Below are 24,605 nucleotides of genomic sequence, written 5' to 3' on the forward strand. Positions count from 1 at the left end.
GGTTTGATTGGCATCCAGGGCGTTCATGCGCGCTTGTTTCAACCAACGAATTCAGACTTAGGCATAACCTTACCCCATCCCACTTGTGACCATACAGTATATTTGTATACGTTCATTGACATTAGTAGATCAGTCGTGTATAGAAGTTGTTGCAGGGCAGTTTAGATCAAGAAATGAGTGATGCTGAATTGCAAGAGGAAGAACGAGAGGTCCTGCTATCAATCTATGACGGCGATGCTGCATTCAAACAACTCAGTCCTACGACTTACCAATATAAAGTAGGTGTACACATTTCTGTGCCCAAGCACATAACCCTTTCGCAATTCACTTCAACTGCAATAACGTTTACATTCCTTTTATCTAGTACGGAGAGAATGATGACCTCAAATCATTTTTGTTGGAAATCAGTTGGGGGCCAACATATCCCTCCCAGAAGCCATGTCTCAACATGAATACATTCTACAACAAACACGTGTAAGTGGATCAAGGGATGATTAATTGAGAAATAATTTATGTTAAAATGCTACAATTAGCAGTAAACAATGGGCATAATTCAGTGTACAAGGTGTGAAGGATAAAATAGCAGCACACGTTGATGCCGAAGCAGAGCAATGGCTGGGGTCTGCAATGACGTATACCTTGTTCCAATCTGTCCAGGAAAATCTCACCGATTTACTAGCGGATCAGCCAGACTCAATTGACGAGATTGAATCTGATGCCAACAAACTCTCAATCACTGATGAAAATGTTCAGGTAGAAAATCCGATAGCTTAAACTTCGATGCACAATCGTTTCAAACATACTTTCACTTTGCTGCAGGATGAATCATCGAAAAAAGTTAAAAAGGAACAGCTGACTAAGGCACAGAAACGACGACAATGGAATCGTGCTGATGGCAAAGGAGAAAAGCCTCGTGGATGGGATTGGGTGGACATCGTGAAGCACTTATCACAGACTGGTTCAAAGCCAGAATACGAGTCCTAACACATCTCATTCTCCCAACTTGTGATATTTTTATGAATTTGCCGAAAATAATCTTTTTTCAACCTACAGCCGCTACTGTGAACATCCACCAATTCCCGTGAATTTGAGGTGATAAGCTTGTGGTTGAAACTAGAAATTTGTCAGATTCTGTTACAGAATGTATAAAATGTGAAAAAACAAATGATCATGTTGATACAATACAACATAAAAATATTTTAGTATTGCTCAAGTGCTTAATCACTTATGTCCTCAATGACATTCTGTTCTCCATAATGTAAGACTTCAGAGTGTTTGGAGATTCTCCCTTTCATTCCACCATCACTCTGCTGGCCCCAGGATCCTCGCCATTGTCCCACAGGTAAAAGATTTGTATTAGTCAGCCAAGCTGAAGAATATTAAAAACGTAATTAAAATAGCCATAGACTTATCCAATTCCAAATTATAATATCAATAACATCGTCATTTGATGTACCACTATTCTTTAGGGCTGCTTCAAAGAGTCGGAATTCCTTGGATATAATGTCTTCTGTAGCTAGGATAATTTCCACAGGAATTCGCGCTAGTGCTCTGTTGCTACGAGATGGATACTTCTTGTTCAAAAGGTATATCCGCATTAGAGGATACGAAGGTTCATACGATCTGGCTTTGAGTAAGATATCCTGGAATGAATATTAGTAAGTTGTAAATATCGATTAATGCGTAGATTTTTACTAACATTATTTTACTCACGATGGGCCACCTGAGCGTCATGTAGGTGATTAGCCCATATATGCATGCATGAAAGTATGCCTGCAACACTTCTGAAGATTGCGAATCCTTTGCAATTGGTACAAAAATTGTTTTCTGCTTCACGTCCATAATGATTAGGTACTTTCGATTTCGAAAGAGGTTTGATAGAAGCTGTAAATCATCCGGATTGATTATACGGTTTTTGAATACACTTTGTAACGAGACGCCCATTTTTATCTCAAAACCAAACATTTTTTCAGCTGAAAGCGAAAAAATGAAAGGAATGAGTGCTATCAGAACTTGATTGCCTGTAGTGTGAGTTGCTGAAAATAAAAATTGATACATACTTGAATTTCCGCAGAGCAGCACTGATTCAATTTTGTTGACTTCTGAGGGACCAGGTATACTCTGGTTAATCAGATAATTCCGTATTATTAATGCCAAGCGATCTTCGTTCAGCGAATTCAAGCACAGCGCTTTAACTGCACGGTAATTAGCGTACAGATGCACTGTTGCCAGCAAGACAAACAATTCCATTACATATCTGTATGCAGATCATCCTTAGCAGTTACTCCTCAATGCTCTAGCATAATAATTCATTTGTATTTTCAGAACAGAAGAGTTCAGCTTCTTTTCATAACTTACCGACCATCCCCAATGTTGGATAATACCAATATTCCTACAAACGAGGCAATCAGATTAACAAACGTTTCCTGACTGCCGTCTTTGGCTGAAACATCCGCCAAATTGTTTTGCAATGCCTGATGTTGCGTTAAAGCAGCCCTAGTTGCAGAGCCGGCAACACCGACAATTGATTTCATTCCAGTCGAAACGCATAATATAACCATGGAATGATTCGAAAAGTAAGGAAGCGTCAATTCTATACCCATTGCACAGTCATTGAGGATGTCTGCAAAGAGACGCCATTTTTTGCATTGTGCGTCTAAGCTGGGTCTTGAAAGATATAGATCGTCAGGATAAGATGTTATTATTTTCTACTGTTTTCCAGTTGAATATTCCATTACCCATTCCACCAAGCAAATAGAATCCGCCCAATCATTCCAGTGCCATCCTTTAAAATCCAAGTTATGGCCGCTGCTAATGCTGTGGCAGAGGTATCTCCAACGCCAACTCCTTGCATGATTGAGTGAGTTGTCAAAGTTCCCATAATGGTACTTGCGAATGCCTGAAGTACAAAAAATGTAATAATCATCTATCGATAATTGAATTCAAATAAGCAGACCTGAACAGTGTCCCAGATTTGATAGGGAACGTAATCTGAGTGCACGCTATCCGGAAAACCCTGTGGTAGAAAGACTTCTTTCAAAAACGTCAGTACAGTTTTCCCATATAATTTTGTTCCAGGTGTTTCAGAATCTTCAATTTTAGTTATGGTGACGTGTTCTGTTATAAATAGGCAATACGTGTGGTGGGTAGGTTAATCATATGAACTGCATTATAACAAAAATAATTTTTGCGTAAATGATTCTTCTCACCTACAGATTTAACGAATGTAACTTCTCCCCCATGATCACCGTAACTTTCTCTGTACAATATTTCGTGCGGCATCGTTGATTAATTGTTTATGTTCTTGTCGCAGACCATCGAGACAGATGCAACATGCCAACCGGTCACTGAACTGTGCAACCGGTGTGGCGGATGTAATCACAACAGCTGATTTCACTGCTTAACTGTCAGAAACTCGATTGGTCTGCTCCAGTGGAAGGATGAGCGCCATGGGCGTCGCGACGGGTCGCTGTTTTTAATATCAAAATGCACATCACAGTCGCGCACCAAGGAGTGCGCACTGCAATCGGTGAGCAGAATGTAGATTAAAGTTCAAAACGCGGAGAAGTACGCGGAACCGTTCTACTCTCAACGGTAGAACGATAATCCACATTTCCAACTGTGGTTAATTTTATTATTTTTAGGTCAACGGTGTGTATAATAATATGATCGATCCGATACTTCCTAATTTTGAGTGCCACGACCAACGAGACGTCTTCAGATATAATGTCATCGTCAAAGGTAATCAAAATAAGATATTTTCCTGTAATATAACTTCGCATTAACAATCGACTATTGCCGATCGCGGGATCGACCCCGCCGCTGAAGATTCTCATTCACCGTTGCAATTCCTTCGCCAGCGGGTCCCCCGTTCGCGAGGCCAGCTTGATAAGTTTTCGACAAATTCAAAATAATGCCATTCAGATCCTCTATGCAAGCGTCGAGGCGCCTCTTCACATCAGCAATGTCGTTTGTTCTCACATTGGGTTGTTTGCGAATCGTTTTCTGATCGGGATACGCATTTCCTTTGATCTTCTTCTGCCGATCAGTTACAGTAGATTTTTTTGCGGCACCACTTTTTGTGAACCATTTGGAGGGGGGAAAATTTTTAGTCACCTTCGGAATTTTAGTTCCCACTTTCGCAGTACTCTGTTCGCCGATAACGTCGGCGACCGGTTTCTCCTGTTTCTCTATTTTTTCACCTGTAGTAGATGCTGCGGTTAAATTATTATCTTTTCCATCACTGCCGATCGACCTCCCACTGCGCGGCGTTCTTGGCTTTTTTCGCTCCTTAATAATCATCCTTCCAGATTTATCCACATCTTTGCCAACTTTATTTACCCCTCCTGGTGTCGTCACCCTTCCCCTCTGTCTACGTTTCTCAGGCCGCTTCGAACTGTTCAAAGGAGTCCCGGATTTCCTGCGGGAAACCCTCGAATCCTTTGTCTCCGTATTCAACTGCTCCCTCCGAACGATTTCAATATTCTTTCCGTCCACAGACAAGTCATATTTTCTGTTTCTTGTATTCAGTCTCGGCGAGTCGGTTTCGTCACCCTCTTTGCCCGAAGGATTATCATCTTTCACCTCGGTGTTCCCGCGGGACTTGTAAATCACACGAATGCTCTTATCTTCCGGGGGAATATCGCTGATCTCGGTAGTCCTCCGTTTTCGTGTTTCAGCCCTTCTGGAACGCCACGTGAATTTCAACAGCTTGATAATCCTCCGTTTTACGCGGTGCGAGAATTGTTTTTTTCCAGTCGTAGTTTGAACCCCCCGAGAAATTCGTTTTCTAACACGTTTACCGTAGCACTCGGGGCTGGACGATTTGTCGGATTTTTCCGTTTCCGTAATCGTAGATTTGGTAGATTTCCGTCGTCGTTGATCCCCAGCGCGTGTATTTATCGCCCCTCTTTTACTTGATCCGCCATTTCCAAGTATCGTGTGTCCGGAATTGTTCACCGGAAGTACATTCTTCGCCTCTGATCCTCCTGCATTTCGAACCCCGACAAAATAAGAATGATCGTTTCCACTTTGAGTTCCAAATGACGAAGGTGCGTCGTTGTAACTCGTGGATGAGCTCGTGACCCGATTACGACGACGATCGGTCGCACCTGGAACGCAGAATCTCGAGCTGTTGCTCCTCGCGTCATCGGATTCACGTTCCCATAATTTTTCCTCTGATTGTAAATTCGAGCGCGAATTTCTTTCTTCGACGTACGGCGGCGATACCGGTCTGAAAAGCGAAGCGTCGTTAATTATCTTTTTGTTTGTTTTGATCAAAAACCTCCGATTTTACGGTTACCCCGAACAACAATCTCCGTAGTTCTCGCCGACTGATATTGTTTGAAATTTTTTTAGCTCCGCTATTCCCTTCCGCAGGAGGTGTATTTTATCGTTAAGATTCGCCAGTAGCTCCGCGACGTCGGCTATCGTCAATTCCCCGATTATTCTCGTCCCGCAGGATCTTTGGGGCTCACAGGTAGCCGATACAGAGGATAGGGGATAATTCATGTCCCGCGAGTTGCGGCATTATTTATCCCCCTTCGCCTACCTACCCCTGATTATAGCTTCTGTTAACTGGTTCAATATCACCGACTCACGAAAAGCGAAACTGTCCCTCTTTTACGTTTAGGTTAATTTGAGCCGCGGGCAAACGATTCGTAGCTTCCTTTATTTCTTTATTTTCATGCACTGCCTACTTATGTTATACCGAAGGGGTACGCGAAGCGGAGGCGGAACCCTCGGGGCTCTGTTATTAAGTATTCAAAGACTCCGGAGGTAAAAGATCGCGACGTTTGATGGGCACGTTAATATACCTTGCATCGTATCACGCGTAAATGATGATCCCGCATATATGTATACCTCCTCTCCTCTATTTATATCGGCGATTAAAATTCTAACAATTATTATACAATTCCGAGCGAGCATAAGGTACTCCATACACACGTAGAAACTTAACCAACTCTGCTCGGTCCGCCGTGTCGTAAGGGGTTCGAATAGATGAGAGATTAAAAATTTTATGCGCGTACGCGGAGCCCCAGCGATTCTCCTACGCCGAAAGATGTGGGGAAATAAATTTCTCGAACAATTTCAACTGCGGGGGAAAATTACATGGGACCGCGACGTGAATTAAAAAATGTTCGTTCGTTTGGAGGAGAGGAAGGAGCAGCGAGCGAATAACATCGGTACACGCCTACGGGACGATCCTACGAGTTCAAAATTATAACATAAGCGTATACGATAGCTGCTAGAGCGTAAGGAGAATACAAGGAGTAAATACAAACGACGACGACGACGACGACGACGACGACTCCCTTCGCAACTCTCGTTCTGGAATCGTTCCCTACGGTTCGCTACCATTTCCCTCCTTGTACTCCCTCTCGCTCGATCACTCTTTGTCTTTTTATCTCCGTCTCCGTCTCTGGGACTTCCTGTGTTCCGCTACGTTCACCTGTTTGCCACCTGCGTTATAACTATGTACAACGTACGTACACACATATATCGAGTACCTGCAGCCTTTTTCTGTATACGTGGAATACGTGTAATGTACCACATATACGCGTCAGCTAGGAGACGACGCCAATACCTTACACCTTATATTTTATACCTTATACCTTCTACCTTGTATACGTATACGTAGGAACGTTCCGGGCTTCAGTTTTACATGGTATGGTGGTTCACCGTACGTCGTACACGACAGCTGCTGCTGCTATTGCTTTTGCTGCTGCACTGTCTATCCTGTCTTCGTATATAATAATATGAGATACCAAAGTCACGCAGTCAGTCGTTCTTCGGTCACACTCTACGTCGCGACACCGTGAATTTTTACATACCTGTACAATTTCTCATTATCGATCATTCGCTTCGCTGTTTTGTCCGTTTTTTTTTTTTATTTTATTTTATTCTTCTACCTTCGTTCGCTAGAATAATCAGTTAACATTAATTGTCCATCGGTCTACTAATATGTCGTTACAGTTTTGTGCTAATTATTATTGTTGCAACGCGGATACCGGTTCCAGTTGACTGTTGGGAAATTTCGTTTATCCTTTTCAATTATTTATTTCTTCTCTTTGCAAATATTTGTTTCCTTTTTTTTTTTTTTTTTTTCTTTCTTCCTTTCTTTCAACGGAAAACGAACGGTTTGAATCACATCTGTGTCCCGTGTGTATGTAATTGTATACACATACGTATGCATATTATAGAGGCGCCGTTTGATAAAAACTCGTAAACTTGATTCACTGGTGTATAAAAAAATTGTTTGAAATTATTGTTATTGATTTATTTTATTATTATTTTTGGTTTTTTTTGCTTATAAAATGCCAACCGGATCTCCCACACGGTGAGTTTGATGAAAATTTTTTAATTTCTAGGTAAATCTCATGTATTATACATTTATGCATCGATATATTTTATAATAATTTAAGTAGCATGATCGCGTGCCTAACGTTTCACCGAATGTTTAATTTTTTCTTTTAAAAATTTCAACCGCAACGACCGTATACGAGATAATTAATGGCAATTCTATTGGGTGTACGTATAAGTATATTATTTCGCATGAGAATTCAAAGGATTGAAAATTGATTTTTTTCCAAGTTTCTTATTTTATTTAATGTCAATAAACGCGATGGATCGGGTTGCTTCATATTCGTGTACGTGTGTGTTACGCTCTTTTCCGGTGTTGCAAATTTTTTATCGTACGGTTACGTAAATGCAATTTAATGTAACATCAGAAGAATCGTTCAGATTTTTATATACATACATACGTACATTTCGTAAATTAACTAGGTAAAATAATAACGTAGAATGTTCCAAGTATACAACTTTAGACGGCACGTGCATGCGAACGGTGGCGCAATAGTATCTCTAATATAATATTGTCGTTTCATTGTAACGCTAAACTATAGCCGGCAATTAGGCTTCGTCTATACGTATACGTGGTCGCACACATGTATATGCATATATTTGGGGAACGGTGCAGCTGCCCGGGACAGCTGGTACACCTACATGCATCTCGGTTTAATCGACATATATTTTTATTTATGATACAGAGTTATATTTTTGTACCGGGTACGGTACACAACAACAGCGGGTACCTCGTTTCATTAAAAGTCATATAACGTACGAGGGGTATGCAGAATTCATCTCGACGCGATGCACTTCGATTATAATCATGATATCGATGTTTTTGTTCTCCGCGCCGCCGGCTCTCCGAAATAATCCCAATTATCGTTTGTCGCTACCGTTGCGAATGCGCACAATCCTAATAATTGGCGATTGTTCGACCGGTCGAGCGAACGGGGTAAACGTGGACTCGATGTGCGAACGATCCAGATTTTCAATATAGATCTTTACGCGACGTTCGATTTTCATTTCCACTTGCGAAGATACCCGACAATTCTCACCCCTCGAATTGGAAATGTTTTTTGGCGAATTCTTTTGGAGAGATGAAAATTTCCTACGATTTCACGGCGCGCGGTACAACGACGGGTGTTATTTTACACCGCCGCGCTCGGAGAATCCGAAACACGAGACTTCGGACGTGAGATGAACGCGTGTCTCTTCGATATATCCTTTCACTTTGCCGTTTGCACGTATACCTACATTGAATTTAGAAGCGCACGGGTGATTATTTTCTTACTCCGTGATATAATATCGGTTAAATCTTTGGCGTATAGCATGCACACGTGCGCATATACCAGGTATTTCTACAACTCGATCTTCTCGAGGATTCCTCCGCTCGCAACCGAAGCAATTCTATACTTTTCCTTTCTTTTCTTTTTCTTTTTTTTTTTTTTCGTTCAATCGGTTTTACATACTTCACTTCACCCGTGTATATACCTACCGCAGTTGGTGTTCTTTTAGAAATATTTTCAACCTGCGCAAACGTCTAGAAGAGCTGCTCTTACTTTGAGATGTGGAAACCATTTATTGTAGCTGTATACGGTGGAGGGAGGGGGCGGAGAAACACATCCTTTGTCTAATTTCTTTTCCTACGAATTAGGGTAGCCGCTTTTCGTTTTACATCGCGTCGTGCCGCACTTCATCGAACTATTTTATTTCTATTCTCCTTGCGCGTTCTAACGTCCTACCGATACACGCGGGTACACCCCTGGTGTACGCGTACGGTCGGGTTCTCGGTGTTGGACAGGAAATGCAGGAAGTACCTCTTCATAGGCGTAGCGCGACGAGAAGGTGGTTGCCCCCTTTGATCGGTACAAAACTTACAAAGGATCCGAACGCAGGTTCGGCTTACGCGAGGGCACGTATAACTGCAGAGGTCATATACACACGGCGAGCGGTCGGCCGTATAAACGCAAAGTTCGAGGAGAATGAGAGTCCGTAATTTCAACCACCGCTATACCGCCGAGTGAATTTTTGTTTTTACTTCACTTTTCAGTTTCCTTTTTTGACCCATACACTCGTCCGCTTGAATTCTGCAACGTTTTTTTACGTTCCTTTTTTTTTTTATTCGTTTTATTCTACTTTACTTTGATTTCTTTTTTTTCTTTGTTTTTTATATTTACACCCGACGAGCCAAACGGCTCTTTAAAAACCTGTTCGTGTGCCACGCGCTCGATGCAAACGTGGTCCATTATTATAAGCGATATATATATACATATATACTTCTTTTCGGTCGGTGTTATACGTACAGTACGTTATTATACACCGAACAAACTTCTAACGGACGCGACTCGAAAGTGACCAATAATATCCGTATACAATCGCCGTCGAAATAATGTGGCCTTGATATATAGTTACGTACCTATATAATTATAATGCGTCATCCGTTATTCAAGAATTTCTCATACGTGTTATCATATGTATACGTATGTGATAATTATCCAGCATCTCGGGCGCGTGCGATATTCTCCCTCAAACGATGCGGGGTAGCTCTCGAGTGGACTTCTGTTCTTTTGTCCCCATATTCTGACGCGCGTCGGCTGAATTAACATCCGGGAAATTTTAGCCGAGAAATTTTCCTGCCTGATCGCGTTACGAGCTCACACTCGTATACCGTGCTGCGTGCCGCTGCGGCTGAACAGGTATGTAATAATATGTAGGTAAAACGGTAACGGTCTACCGGGAAATGCTAATTGTTACAGAGACCCCCCCCCCCCCCCCCCCTCTCCCCCCTCGCCTCTGTGAATTTTACAGAAAGCGAAGGAAATTTTCAAACGGAAACAAAAAGAAAAGACAACGAGGCAGCTTGCTTGGGGGCAAATTATTTTTCATTGACTCATAAATTTGCGAATAAATCGAGCGCGTTATTCCCCCATACTTTGACGTACAGAGTCGCTCGGTAATGGGCAAAACAGTGTACACTATCGAAACATAGGTGTCCCAGTTACGTACACGTTACGATTTCAATGTTCGGCAGTAGTTGCGCGTTGCATTGAAGACGGATATAGATTATGATAATGTGCCCATGCGGTGGCGGCAAAACACACACACACACACGCGGTTTACGGGTTAGTCACCTTTCACTCCGCGGGGATATACGGCGGTCTCTCTAATATACGTATACCCGTTCAACATTTACGCCAGAAATACTCGGCGTTATCAGGCCGATTGTCGCACGAAGAAATCACTCCTCTCTCCCCTCGCGTCGTCGAATCGATTCGCGAGCGGTCCATGTCCGATCGCTGACGATTCCGAGGTATTTACCTCACTTCTCCGGTCCCTTTCCATCTTCTTCTCGACATCCGGTGGGCGACCGGTCGAACGACGCCGCATTAATTAACCGCTCGCTCCTCTTTTTTTCCTCCTTCCCCGTACCCGCGGGCTTCCATGGCGAGGGCGTACACCGCGTATACAAGTATACACAATTTACCGAATATCCTCACATTTTTTTCCACCGATACGCGCACCACGAATTCGTACAACGTTCGTTCTTCGCCTAATTGTAATGTGTGTGGGTTTTGTGACGCGCGGCAGATGTGCGAGCGGAGCGGAGCTCTCAGGAAGTTTGGTTTTACACGGGGGGCAGCTGCTACGGGTAAACCCGCCGGACTACCCCGCGACTCTCGTACGTACGTACCTATGTAACGCCCTTTCCGCCGTCCCGATTGCACGGGTGTCCTTAAAATTTTAGTCCATCGACTTCGAAGACGTCGTTACTCGCGGAGCCCCACATTTATTTTTCCGTCCACGACACGTTGCTCCAGTTTTCCTCGATCTTCTCCGATCGAGTTTGAATCGATGCCGAATTCTCCCTAGCCACTGTGAAAAAGTCGGGGAAAAAAAAATGGATCAACGTCTGGACGAAATTTCGTGGAGGGCGGGGACGCGCGAGGGATGCGGCGGTACGGTGTGCGGGTATTTTGTATACGTGAAACGTCTGTCTGTTGACCAGATTGTGAGGGCAGAATATGTTGCAGCTGCTGGCGGCAATAGCAGCTGCTTTCGGCCCTTATATTATATTTTTTGACGCTCGTCAGCAGCCTCTCTTTCGAAGAGGTTTGCTTCTATGTATACCTATACGTACGTATACCTATATCCACGTGTGTCGTTGTTGCCGTACGCCGTGTAAATGGCCCGAAACCAGGTGTTTCCACGTCCGTGTGCCGCCGCACATGCGGCGCGGAGTTGAGAATTTCGATTTTCTTTGTCCACGAGTGGAGGACGAGGACGAGGACGAGGATCCGACGGCAGATGATGCCTCCCTCGTTCTCCCCGGAGATCCCTACGGTATCACCACCTTGCGCCTGTAATCCTGTGAATTCGATGCGTCTTTTTTTTAGCCTCCTCAGCCACCTTCGAATACCTCGGAATTATACCGAGCAGAATTTCCGATAGATCGAAATTCGACTCGTTACGTCTTTCGTTCGAAATTCTTCTGGGATAACCGCAGATCAACGGAGCGATAAAATGACGTTGACCAACCGCCGATGATATAAATATGCTAAATTTCTCGTAATACTATCGTCGTAACTTTTGACGATTTCCGGATAATCTCTTACGCCTCGCCAAAATGTATACAACGTTCCAAAAAAAAAGGCTAGAAAATTTTACCGGCGAAAGTCGAATCCGTACGCGGTGACGAAGTTTTTTTTTCTAATTTTTTTCTCTCCTCTTCTCTTTTACGGAATCGAAGATGATGATGAAAAAAAAAAAAGAAAAAACGTCCCGAATCCGACTCAGACCGCAATCTTCGGACGAACGGCGCTGCCGTGATTTTCGACTGACCCGATTGCGCAAGCAGCACGCGTGTGTATATGGTCATTAATTATTTTCGCAAGGCGATGCAGCTGCTCCATTTTATACAGCGTATACGTATAAAACTTGCGATACACCATCCCCGTTACCCTGCGAGCGAACGAAGAAAGGTGATTCTCTCTATTTCTTTTTTTTTTCTTCGTCGTCGTTTTTCTCCTTGTCTCTTATTACACGGAGAGAGAGAGAGAATGATATCGCTGTATAATGTAATCGGGGGATCGTTTATCTCTTCATTGCCCAAGTGAGCGACCTTTTCGTTTTGTGACAAACGCTATTTACCCGCTGCACCTTGTTACACGCGACAAAATGCATACGTATATATGCATCGGATCGGTGTGCGCGTACGAGCGACGTGCAAGGGAATAATAACGTGGATACAGGAGGATAGTTATACCTAGCATGTGATGTGGCTATAGGCAGCGAGATCGAGTGGAGGAGCGGAGTCGCTCGGCTCTCTCTTGGAGTTCAGCAGAAGAGGCATACGCGTAGCGGCTAAGAGCGACTTCGAGGAGACCACGAGGCGGAGGTACACAACCATTCCATTTTCATTCCCATTCCCATTCCCAACGGTGACTGTACCGCGGTGGAAGGGGGAAGGTCGAAGAAGGCCGCAGCTGCCCTGCCCGGGTCTTCCAACTTCCAACCCATCGGCGTGTACCTTTTACAACTATAATGCGATCGGCCGCACTCACCTCGTCTCGTCAGCGCGTAAAGTTCAACGAGCGCAGGTTCACGTACCACCGTCCGTACGTCTTTCGTACCTACGACGCGACGATTCAACCGCGAATCGTCATTATTCATTCGATTTGCATTCCTCCTTGTACTCGATTACTCGAAATACTCACATTTCAGAGCGGCTCTTCCAATTCGTTGAGATCGTCGATGGATCTTTTCCCACGTCAATCGAGAGACGTTTTTTCTTTCGAGGAAGTGTCCCGGAAGATGGAAAACAAAATGGCGTCCGCGAGATCCCTCGACGGAATTAACGCGCGTCTTTTTTTTCTCTTTATCGCGGATAACGCCGTCGAGTCGAGTATCCGGATCGAACGATTCGCGTAGGCGCTGAATTTTCCGAACAGGTTAATCGAGCAAATCGCAGGAAGAGACACGGGGGGGGGGAGTCGAGCCTCAAGGCTGCCCTGTGCATGTGCCGGATCGCCCGACGATCCTTCGTTTCCCTTCTCTCTCTCGCGTTTCGAATAACATCAATCTCTTTTTCCCTTCTATCACCCTCCTTCTTTCTCGCGAGAAAACCGCGCGGAGGTAATACCCCGTCCGTCTTCGTCGCACACGCGCGACCGTAGCCAATCACAGCCCCCCGTACCTCCGGGGCGGACGACGTGCAGCTGTCTCTCCCGATCCTGTGCTGTTTCCTCCGCTCTTCGTACACCGACCCACCGACGTTTCAGTCTGCCGCCGAGTCTTCGAGGGTAAGGACGTACGGCGCTCCTCGTCTCCGCGTTCCAAACTTTCGAAGGTCCTTCGAATTCGTGCGAAACGATCCGTCCGAGTGAACAACGAAAACGGGAAACGGGAATCAACGACTCCGGATCGTTTCGAGGAGCCCGCGGTTTCTCCGACCTCGAGAGCCTCAGGCGAAAAGGGAGACCGAAATGTGTGTGACACCGTTGACAAGTGCGTGAGGCGATATCACCGCGCGATTGATAAATAAACAGGGACGGTTCGTCGCTCGCGTCCCCGGTATATGAATGCGATAAACGGTGAGAATAACAGGATCGGTAAGCGGTGCGAATCCTCCCGTCCCTACGGAGGAAGAGGGAACGTCGCCTCCTGTCGAGCCTCGATTATCGCCAAAATGGTTCGCGGGCTCACGCAGTGGACGAAAACGCTCAGCTTTCCCGCGAGGGTCTCACCCCAAAGACCCTCGAAGGAGGCCAAAGTTTTTCAAGTCAGCCCTAGCTCCAGTCCAACGTCGCCGCCGAGCCCCATAGGCGACAACATCGACAAGCCAGCTGTCATAAACGAGGAGGTGAGGGCAACAAAAAAAAACAAACACAAACACAAACAAACAATACGAACCATCGGTGGAACGTCGTTGGGACGTCCCGTTCGCACGTCAAAATGAGGGGTTGTTTTAAATAAAGGACGACGAAAATATTATCTCGTAATCCTAAAGTGACGACCGTTGTTTGTACGGAATATGGGAATTCGATTGATTGAGAAACTTGAGTCAATGAATAGGGAGGGTTTTTTTTTTTTTTCTTCCGATCACGAACTCGGGTATTCGAGGGTGACAGTCGTCGGCTGTCGGTGTTGACGAGAAAACCACGCGGGGGTGCGTGATTCGGAAGTTTTTTTTTTTTTTTACTTCGTTAGACGACGTCACCTTCGATTTCACTTTCGTTGACATTTCTTTTTTCGTCGCGCGTTCCCCCCAAGCTGCGGTAAACTTCGAATGCAACGAGCTATCGATTCGCCAGAAAGATACAGGTCTGACAATAGTGCCAATTAACAACGGATTAGCCTCCTTAAATCACCGCGAACTAGTTTAGCATATAGGATTAAATGGAATTTTACCTTGAATCCAAATCCGCGGATTTATGTATATCGTACCGAAGTCCGTTTCGAATCTGATACACAACACACGTGTATTCCGTTAGCTGCCTCCTTCCTTTTCCCCCCTCTCTCTCTCTCTCTATCTCTCTCTCTCTCTCTCTCTCCTCATCTTTCAAAGATCACACGCAATAATAACGTATACCGCACGTTGTTACATTTTTCGCTCCAGACCTTATCAGATGGTTTCTCCCATTTTTCTTCTTTCCGTTTCCTCTCCTTCTCTCTCGCTGTTCCAGCCAAGGAAGGACGTGGGCACGATATTCCACGTATTACGTGATTATTCGCACATGTACAAATTCACTTCGTACTCTCGTAGGCGCAATTACCCTTACGATCGCCTTTATTATCTGGAAACGTGTATCGGCTCAGAGGGCGGATGACGAGTATTCGGCGACAATTCCCCCGACGTAGTTGTTTTTGTACGCTCGCCGGAAACCGCAGGTCCGACTGCAGAAAAAAACAATATGTGAAATTCAATATCGTGTTCAACGGTGACGAGATTTTCATTTTCATTTTTTATCGTCGTGTCCGGCAGCTTCTTCGCCGTACGACGACGACAACGGGAATCGAACCTACTCGCGCGTTCCGCGTTATCGGGATTCTCACCTTCCGCACCCCCTGTGCGTCTTACGGGGGCGGGGGGGGCGAGGGAATTTTCCGACGACTTGTCGCGACGCGTTGCGAGGATGGGCGATAAAAAGAAAAAAAAAATGGGGAGAAACGAAGAGCGTAACGTTACGAGGTAAGGGCCGGGGCTGCGGCGAGGAGCGAAGAATAAGCGAGGAACGAGCGAAGCGGCGACGAGGACGGGGTCGGAACGGCCAGCCGGTGGGTCGCGGTCTCGCCCTGCCTCGGCTCGGACCCGAGCTCGCCCGTCTCGGCCCGGCTGCCGGTGGTTGCTGGTTCTCCTTGGTCGGCGGAAGCGTGGGAACCGAGCGCAACGGATGGCCTCGGCTCCTTCCGCGAGGGCTCGGCTCCCTCCGCCTCGGAGGGATCGCGAAACTTTTACGCGCGCGGTTAGGGAACTCGCTCGGCGAAAGAGGGAAAGAGAGAGAGAGAGTGAGAGAGAAAGAGAGAGAGAGAAAAGGAGGAGGGAGACGCGAGAGGACGTTGCCGTGTGTCGTTACCTCCGCCGTCGTTGAACGCGAAGAGGTCTTCTTCTTCCTTCTCGCACTGCCTACTTTCCAAAAAAACATTGGCGAATTAAATGGCGCGCGGACCAGGTGAAAATACCGAGAACGAATGGTACACGGGCTTCTTTTGTACGTGTGGAGGAGACGCGTACGCGCTAAACCGGGCGGTACCACCCGATTGTGCCCCACGGTTTTTTTTTTTTAATCCGCGTTGAACGACGAAAAACTAGAGGAAAATATCAAGGAGCGATTGTCGGATTCGATCGCTAAATATTATCGGAAATTAACGATAGATCGTCGATCGATCGTCGCAGAAAATTAAAGAATAAATACAGCCGAGTCGCTTTATCGAATCGAACAGAATTGAGGGGGATGAAAAAAGTCCGGGGTTTACCGACAAAAAGACGAATAGAATGAGGCAGCAAAAAAAAAATAAATTGTATTTTTTATCTAGACCCGACCGTGGCTGGTCTATAAATTCTACGGGTTAAAGAAATGCGCGCTATCGCATTCAACCGCGTGAATGAATCACTTTGGAATTTAAGCGAAGAGCTGAGGTGCAGAGCTCCCTCTCTTCGTATGAGATACAAAAATATTCCAACAATTTTTCTAGTCCTTTGTCCGGCAGCTGAAGGTGACTAAACTATTACGACTGTCCGGTTTCTACTTCTTGGCCGGTTGAATTATTCGATGAATTATTTATGTCACCCCAAACTTATTCATTTTTTTTTTTTCTTTCTCTTTTTTTTTTTTTCGACTCCCGCAAGGTTCAATCTTACTCAGATGTATCAACGATATTCATCGAATCCGCGATCCTACGATCAGAGATTCTTCATTCATTCGTTCGATTGTTTGTTTGTTTGTTTATTTATTTATTTCGCTGTTTGCATAGGTGTTTTCGGTATATACAGACCTCCACACGGGCGTATGTAAGAAGGTACGTCGGAGACGACTAACCCGAGCTAACCCTGGCCTAACACTAACGTAAATATGCCGACGGGAATGGGATAGACGACGTTCGTTCCTTTAAGTGGAACGCAAAGATCGTGTCCGTTATTCTGCCGTGACGTCAGAGCACCTTGTAACCGCTGTAACTAACTGCCTCGAGCAATGGTGATGTCATTAAATAACCGAGTAACGACCCCCGTATACATTTTGAATTAATTATCTCCATTTATTCATAGAAAATAATGATATTACCGACGATGGGACGCCACCCCCACCGCCCCTCGCCTCGCCTCGTCTCGTTATTTGTAAATAACCGTCATCCTCTCGCGACGACATTCGCGCTCCGTGTCCACGTCGATCGTTCGATTTCGCATCAATCGATCGCAGATGTCCCAGATGTTATTTTCGAGAGGTGTGCGGCAGGTGGGCGTTAGAAAATTGAATTTACGAAAAATGAGAGCAAAAAAAAAAACTATACCAAAGGCGAACGCGGCACGCGAGGTCTACCTGTCGTGGGCGTTGGAACACCGCCGGCGAAAATCAAAAAGAGCTTTGACGTACGAGGACCCTCGAGATATGGGTGCATCTGTTCCATTCGTTCTATTCGACGAAACTTTGGAGGTTTCTTCCTCCCCCCCCCCCCACGACGTTTGATGCGCGTTTTACGTTCGTTGTTTCTATAATCGGTCTAGCCGACCGCACTCGGCCTCCTCCAGCGTTGAGATCACTCCGGCAACACCACCTCCTGCATCGAATTACGCATTACTATACGCAATGCTATTTTTAAGATCATCCGAAAGCTTTGAACGAAAACTTTCGTTGGCTTTCCGTTATACGTTCACGTTCGCTCGCCACGTAGCCTTACGTTTGTTTACACTGGACCGAATCCCCGGAAGTTGCGTCGTGCGGTTCTCATTATTTTTCTCATTCTCTCTGGAGCTGAATCCCCCTTTTTTCGAGTATTTGAAAAATAAAAAAAAAGAGGTCCCTCAAAAAACGACCGAACAAATGAATTAAAAACAAGTTATTCGTCTACCGCGTTTCTCTCGGCTATAATAATCTCTAATTACTGCCCACGTTTGATTTCGATACCAGTTCGTTACACGCGCGAGACATTTGAAAAAAAAACATTGGTATACATATAGACTGCGGAAATGGAGTTGAGATCGAGCGATCCGTCGTCGTACCTGGGAAACGTATTTTCATATTATTTCGTTATGCAGTATTTTTGTCGGATTCTTATTTAAAATCTACGTAGCTAGTTTCCTATGAAATTTTCATTTCTCATTTTCGAACGTTTCAGAGTTTCCACGACTTGGAAGCTGAGAAGGCAATAATGGGATCGATAGTTTACTGCATCCATCACAAAGACGGCTGCAAATGGTCCGACGAACTCAGGAAGTTAAAGGTGAGTAACATTTGGTTTGTTACAGATTACCGTACACGGTTTTTCATTTCCCCTCGCATTCCGTATTCACGTTTCCAAAATTCTTGAACAAAGTTTTCGTTCGCCAGGCCCATCTGAACACCTGCAAACACGACGCGGTACCCTGCAGCAATAAATGCGGGGCTATGATCCCGAGAGTTCTAATGGAGGACCATCTGAAATACACTTGCGCCCAACGGAGGGCTCGATGCGACTTCTGCGCCAAGGAATTTACAGGCCACACCTTGGAGGTAACGATAATTACGCGAGCGGTCGTCGGCTCGTCCGTATCGACCGATTATTTTCTTTTTTTTTTTCTCTATTTTTTCCATTTTATTTTACGCCGTTTTTCTCATTGCGCTCGAACGACGATTATACGACGATTGAATTGTTCGCAGAAACACAGCGGTACCTGCGGCTACGAACCGCTCTACTGCGAGAACAAGTGCGGCATGAAAGTGCAAAGAAGACATCTAAGTCAGCACAAATTGGGAGAGTGCGCGAAAAGGCTGGTCGCTTGCCGTTACTGCAACAAGGAGTTCGTCTTCGATACTCTCGGGGCGCATCACGCCAAATGCGGAAGGTTTCCCGTGGCGTGTCCTCATCGCTGCGAGACCGCCGTACTCCCCAGGGAGGACCTCGAGGTTCACCTCAAGGACCATTGCACCACTCATTTACTGTCGTGCACCTTCAAGGACGCCGGGTGCCGTTTCAAGGTGGGTGACGATGCGCTTCCCGACTCGGGACAACGATTTTCATTCCTCTCCAATCAACGGCGGTTGTCTGACGATTGTTTTCCGTAACAGGGTAATCGTTTCTCTTTGGACAAACACCTCGAGGAATCTGCCAAGATGCATTTGAGCTTGATGTGCAGCGTCGTCACGAAACAACAGCATCAGATAACTAGTCTCAAGTCGGCCATCGGCAAACTTTCCCTCAATTATACCGGCACATTGATATGGAAGATTTCGGACTACACCGCTAAGATGTCCGAGGCAAAAGTCAAAGAAGGCATGGAGCTGGTCAGCCCGCCCTTCTACACTAGTCAATACGGGTATAAGTTGCAGGTGATTGAAAAAGAAAAAAAACCCTTTCCCTTTCGGATCCAGGTCTTTGGGCAGCGTTAACGACGTGCGTTTCAATTTTTCAGGCCTCCATTTTCTTGAATGGAAACGGAACCGGCGAGGGAAGTCACATCTCGATATACATAAAGATTCTCCCCGGAGAATACGACGCCTTGTTACGTTGGCCCTTCTCTCACAGCGTGTCATTCACGATGTTCGATCAGACCGTTGTCGCGGAAAAGGCGTGCAACATAGTAGAAAGCTTTATACCGGATCCGACTTGGAAAAATTTTCAGCGACCCAGTCGTGAGCCGGATTCGTTGGGTTTTGGTTTTCCTAGGTTCGTTTCGCACGAGATGGTGAAAAAACGTCACTTTGTCAAGGACGACACGATGTTCATCAGAGTGAAAGTTGATCCCAGTAAAATAGTGGCGGTTTGATTTGTTCGTTGGTTATGATAACTTAATCACTGGATAACTTGGTTAACGTGAACAGTTTTCACGCCGCAATTTATGTTGTATTGGAAAAAGTGTGTGCAATATAACTTGCGTGAAGAAGAAAGCGAGGAAAAATTTACCATGCGAATCTTCGTCGTAATCTGGGAGTCGCGTCTCGTCCCTTTTTACGTCCTTCATTCGTCTGCTTTCTTCGCCATTACTTTCGTTCCGGCATTTTATTATCCTTATAAGTATCCGCGGTCAGTTTTACGATTATACAAATACATATACCAGAATTTCACACGATCATTCGAGAATTATAACTAATGGATGTGAACATCATGGAGAACGAACAAAAAAAGAAACGAGACTAAAATACGACTGTTTGGTAATTAGTTTCATTATGCGAGAAACGGAGGTGTGCGTGTTGATATACGCGTGAAAGTTTTTGTCCAAGTTTTTTAACAAAGAAACCAAGTGGCCTTCAAGCACTTAGGTATTATCAGAATCGAGAAACCCTAATAGTTAAGAATAAAAATCAAAGATTATTAAATTTCTATACACCTACGTGTGCGAAATACCCGTTAAAGGAATAACTTACTGAAAACATGTATATATTGTGAAAATAGTGATTACGTGACGCGAGCAACGAATGCATGAATAGTAAAAATAGTAAACATAAACTCGATGAAAAGTAATAATTTAAAAAAAAACTCATATGTAAATATATTATTAATTAAACTTAATGAGAAAATGTGATTAAGATGCTAGTGACTGTATGTAACGGATTGAAGTAAATCAGTAAATATATATTGATATTCATCTTTGTTCAGTGTTCATTCGATTATTTATCAATACCCGACAAACACTCTCTCGTTATTCACCCCGCTATATTTATACACAGCTCAATCATTTTCATGATTTGACAGCAGGAGAAAATTATCATAATTCATCAAGATATCCCAACTTTTTTATATTATAGAGAGATAAAACGATGGTAACTCGTTCAATTTGATGATAGATTATTTCAATTTGCGTATTTGGGATCCTGAGCTCAAAATATATAGGAAAATCTCACGAAACCCCACGGAAAAAATAGTTCACTTTTCAATAAAATTATGACAAAAATCTGAGGCTACAGGCTTGGCGTTTTATTTGGGACGAAAAGTGACGTATTTTTCAAATTCGTCACATCTTGATTCTCAAACGAATTTTATCGAGTGAATCAGACTAGAAGTAATATTTTCCTGCATGATTGAATTTTTTTGCAACTGCCATTTACTACTCACCTCTATTCGAATTTTTTTGTCAGGAATCAACCGAGCAGTCTGTGAAGCAGTTTGACCCCTCATCGGGACCACAAAACTATCCTCCGAGCATCTACGAAGCCAATCATCGTATTATCGATCTGATGATAAACGAAAAAAAAATATGTAATCGTACGAAAATGGTTGTACCTCTATAAACGAATCCGTAACAGGTATTGCAATGTCCCAACATGTACGTTATTCGACCCTTCGATTGTAATGTAGAGCTCTATAATACCGTCTCTAAAAATGCGAATTCAGGCCAAAAATTGATTTTCGTATCAGAAGAACAAGATAGGCGAGATGTACCGAGATATCACGTGCCTGGCTGCATGCCTTATCAAATGCATGTGACCAGAATTTTCGAAATAGGGTCTGATGTCGTACGATGCGTCGATTGCGAATAATTTTATTGACGTTATTCAATGTTCATTTCGAATTTGGTTGCTAACCGAATAATTGTATAAATTTTCATAAAACTGTACAAGTGCATTTCGATAATATTCAGCACGTTATTGACAAGCCCGTTTCGAGAGCTTGTCATTAGATTTTAATCCTCGGATATATTTATCGCGATGATATCTGTTACCACATTATAACCGATACGTACATACGTGTTATCGTTCGTGATAATACGTCGAAAGTTTATCTGTAACTCGAGTAAAACCCCAAGTACGATTGATAATTAATTAGATTTTTTTTTTCAATTTTAAAACTACTTGTCACGTCGTTGTGAAATTGCCGTCCGAGCGATCCATCATTTGCAAATCGAAATCGAGTATTCAAATTGTATGAAATAATAAGAGAGAGAAAGAAAAAAAAAAAAATTTCATTTTTATATTCACCTATATAATTATTTTCGTCCGCGTTATATATCTATATATTTCATAGAATAAGTCCACAACTCATGGATGATAAGCCCGTAATATTATCCCACATCCCATCTTTCTGTACGTCCACTTATTATAATTTATAATGAAAAGATTATCGAACGACAGAGATTATATGTACCGAACGTATTATACATACATACGTATTATTACATATCAGATGTAAATTCACCCCTAAGTGAAGGATGAACCTTTTCTTCGTTTTTTTTTTTTCTCTTCCATCGTCCAATGTCATTTCGCGCGGAATGACTTCTATCGGTAAAAGGGGAGGGGTGATAATCAAGCACATCGAAATTTGATTGAATCGAGTGCGGGGATTTAGGTAAAAGAAATAGGTGAAAGTAAAAATTATTCGTCCACGATCTATGATTCGAATTGATACTTATAATTCTATGAAAATTTTATAAATTATTCGTCGTGGACACTCCGGGTTCAATGTAAATATAATAGTCTGATACGTCTTCAGAGAGAACCGACACGAGACTAATATTTGATTTTAAAGAGCCCTCGAGACCAAGCTTTACACGTACGTACGTAGACAGACCGTAATATAAGTACGATAGGTGCTTTAAAATTGTGTGAGTCGAATCAGAGAATGACCAAAGAGACTCAATTGTTAGGTCAGAATTATAATGGAAGAAGTGTAAAATTACCGTGCACACAGTACCCACGTATGCACGCATATTGTCCACATAATAGAGCTGAGTTCATACAGTTGTGAATTGAGAAAAAGAAAAAAAAAATAAAACAAATAAGAATAAAATAAATAATAAAATATAGAAGGGCACAAAGAAAATATATATGAATAAAATCAATTGTATAATAATAAAACATTGTGGCTATTCATCTATCGCGTGACATCTTTATAAAATAAATTTCATCAGTCGTGTATAGTGTGGCGGTGCGATACAGTACCTACCATTTGACCTGCCATACTCTGCTCGTGTTACAACCGTACACGAATGTATATTCGAAACCATCATCAGACTCCATGTGAAGAGAAGATCATGATCTTGATCTCATGTCCCGACAACGTCCGGCGATTGAAGCGTGCGACGCATCACATCCCATATGTAACACAACATTTACACACACACGAGGTGATTATTATTAAGGCAGGCGGAGGTCGAGGGATAAAAAAAAAAAAAAAAAAAAAAACAAAGGACAAGAGAGAAGAGAGAAGATAGAGAGAAAAAAAGGAAAAATCAAAGGAAGAAAGAAATGTTGCAGCGCACGACAAAGTACCCGTGGTACAGGGTCCAATCCTTGTTTCGATAGCTTAATCTCCGGATCAAACGGTCTATACATATACGTGACATTCAAGATAGCGAGTGCGTTTTTTTTTGCCTCTCTTTTTCTTTTTCTAATTTAGTTGCGTAACCTCCGCAGGTGGTGGTTCTTTTCTACCTTATAAAAGGGAGACAAATCCGACTGTACGTCAGTCAGTCAGTAACTCTTAGCTCGACGTGGTCAGAGTACGTTCAGTATAAATTAAAGCACACGACCCTCTTTCGAATAACATAACAATGGCTCAAATTACCGGAAAGTACGAGCACGTCAGCGACTCACCTGAATTCGCCGAATACGTTAAGCAGCTCGGTGCACCTGAGCCGATCGCAACCGGACTGCTCAAGAGCAAACCAACCGTGACCATCTCAGAAGCCGGTGGCGTTTGGACCATCAACACCAAAAACGACGGAAAAGAATCCAACTCGACGTTCAAACTTGGAGAACTATACGACGAACCAACCACATCGGGAGTCGTCTTCAAGGTCCGTTTACTCAGAAACGGGAGATATGGAAGAACAAAAATATTTGAGATGATATTAGTCAAGATTATTGAAATTGTTAATATCTAAAGGTACCTTCGTCATTTTCAGAGCATCACAAAACGCGAGGGCGACAAATTCATCATTGAATCCTCATTCGAAGGCAAGAAGAGGGTCAGAGTTTACGAATTCAATGCCACCGGCTACGTCGTGGTAAGTATTATTTATATTGAAAATTCAATGAAAAATTTGTCAGGCTTCGAATTTTATCGTCAAATGACGAATGTAGAGGAAATTGGGAAAGAAAAAATAATTGTGCCATCAATCGGCAAATGAGTGACGGGCATTCATTACGTAAGGTGCAGATGAAGCATGAGTGAGCGAACTTTTCGTCTAGACGTCTAGTATAAAATCGATGATAAATTTCGATTAGTATCCGATATATGTACGGCACGAATTTGTGTAATTGATAACGTAATCGGAGAGTTCACATCTCAAATGAAGACATACGTAACTATTATTGATCCTAGCAAGAAAGGATGCTTATCTTTTTTTTTCCTCATTCTTCCAGCACCTGAAGGACGAGAGTTCCGGAGTATCGGCCACCCGCACTTACAAGAGAGTTTAGATGTAGATATGATAAAGATTCCTCAGCGATCTCCTTGAATTTCTGGCTTATACTGGCTGACTCCGTCAGTTTAACTTTCATCTAAATCAATCAAAAAACAAAGATATACGTTTTTCTTGTCAGAACAATCTGAATAAATCGAATTTCTTCCATTTTCGTTAAGACTTACTTCGTACCTGTTTCCCCCCCCCCCCCCTCCACCCTCTCCTG

General features: G+C 43.6%; 6 protein-coding genes across 13 annotated transcripts; 3 read left to right on the forward strand and 3 right to left on the reverse strand.

Moving 5' to 3' along the window:
* Positions 1-24: 24 nt before the first annotated feature.
* On the forward strand, positions 25-1,205 carry LOC105686552 (RWD domain-containing protein 4). The gene is made up of 4 exons (XM_012401484.4): positions 25-278; positions 365-474; positions 558-753; positions 820-1,205. Exons 1-4 carry the CDS (start codon positions 174-176, stop codon positions 982-984), a joined length of 576 nt encoding a protein of 191 aa, XP_012256907.2. The 5' UTR covers positions 25-173; the 3' UTR covers positions 985-1,205.
* On the reverse strand, positions 1,130-23,292 carry LOC105686549 (RUS family member 1). Of its 5 annotated transcripts, none has more exons than XM_048652075.1 (8): positions 22,918-23,292; positions 21,091-21,181; positions 2,739-2,899; positions 2,359-2,667; positions 2,061-2,257; positions 1,714-1,973; positions 1,457-1,643; positions 1,130-1,369 (listed from the first exon to the last, which is right to left on the reverse strand). In XM_048652075.1, the coding sequence occupies exons 2-8, from the start codon at positions 21,151-21,153 to the stop codon at positions 1,218-1,220; spliced, it is 1,329 nt and encodes a 442-aa protein (XP_048508032.1). In that variant the 5' UTR covers positions 21,154-21,181; positions 22,918-23,292; the 3' UTR covers positions 1,130-1,217. The 5 variants fall into 5 exon arrangements, with proteins under 5 accessions (XP_048508032.1, XP_048508031.1, XP_012256904.2 ...); XM_048652074.1 differs by lacking the exon at positions 22,918-23,292 and adding an exon at positions 21,259-21,332; XM_012401481.3 differs by lacking the exons at positions 21,091-21,181; positions 22,918-23,292 and adding exons at positions 2,957-3,117; positions 3,210-3,520.
* On the forward strand, positions 3,408-20,628 carry LOC105686210 (TNF receptor-associated factor 4). Of its 4 annotated transcripts, XM_020852704.2 has the most exons (7): positions 3,408-3,529; positions 3,645-3,741; positions 18,178-18,282; positions 18,390-18,551; positions 18,699-19,016; positions 19,107-19,367; positions 19,451-20,628. In XM_020852704.2, exons 2-7 carry the CDS (start codon positions 3,727-3,729, stop codon positions 19,802-19,804), a joined length of 1,215 nt encoding a protein of 404 aa, XP_020708363.1. In that variant the 5' UTR covers positions 3,408-3,529; positions 3,645-3,726; the 3' UTR covers positions 19,805-20,628. The 4 variants fall into 4 exon arrangements, with proteins under 4 accessions (XP_020708363.1, XP_012256266.1, XP_012256265.2 ...); XM_012400843.3 differs by lacking the exon at positions 3,408-3,529 and having other exon boundaries at positions 3,601-3,741; XM_012400842.3 differs by lacking the exons at positions 3,408-3,529; positions 3,645-3,741 and adding an exon at positions 13,568-14,206.
* LOC110117031 (protein SON-like) lies at positions 3,729-10,114 on the reverse strand. Its single transcript, XM_020852699.2, has 2 exons — positions 5,303-10,114; positions 3,729-5,233 (listed from the first exon to the last, which is right to left on the reverse strand). Exons 1-2 carry the CDS (start codon positions 5,509-5,511, stop codon positions 3,793-3,795), a joined length of 1,650 nt encoding a protein of 549 aa, XP_020708358.2. The 5' UTR covers positions 5,512-10,114; the 3' UTR covers positions 3,729-3,792.
* On the reverse strand, positions 11,079-13,080 carry LOC125500212. Its single transcript, XM_048652102.1, has 3 exons — positions 12,611-13,080; positions 11,492-11,713; positions 11,079-11,220 (listed from the first exon to the last, which is right to left on the reverse strand). The coding sequence occupies exons 1-3, from the start codon at positions 12,615-12,617 to the stop codon at positions 11,135-11,137; spliced, it is 315 nt and encodes a 104-aa protein (XP_048508059.1). The 5' UTR covers positions 12,618-13,080; the 3' UTR covers positions 11,079-11,134.
* Positions 23,293-23,428: 136 nt separating the features above from the next.
* LOC105686288 (fatty acid-binding protein 12-like) lies at positions 23,429-24,547 on the forward strand. Its single transcript, XM_012400941.3, has 3 exons — positions 23,429-23,770; positions 23,879-23,980; positions 24,339-24,547. Exons 1-3 carry the CDS (start codon positions 23,525-23,527, stop codon positions 24,393-24,395), a joined length of 405 nt encoding a protein of 134 aa, XP_012256364.1. The 5' UTR covers positions 23,429-23,524; the 3' UTR covers positions 24,396-24,547.
* Positions 24,548-24,605: the final 58 nt, after the last annotated feature.

The sequence above is a fragment of the Athalia rosae genome, chromosome 3 (assembly GCF_917208135.1).
Source record: "Athalia rosae chromosome 3, iyAthRosa1.1, whole genome shotgun sequence".
NCBI lineage: Eukaryota > Metazoa > Arthropoda > Insecta > Hymenoptera > Athaliidae > Athalia > Athalia rosae.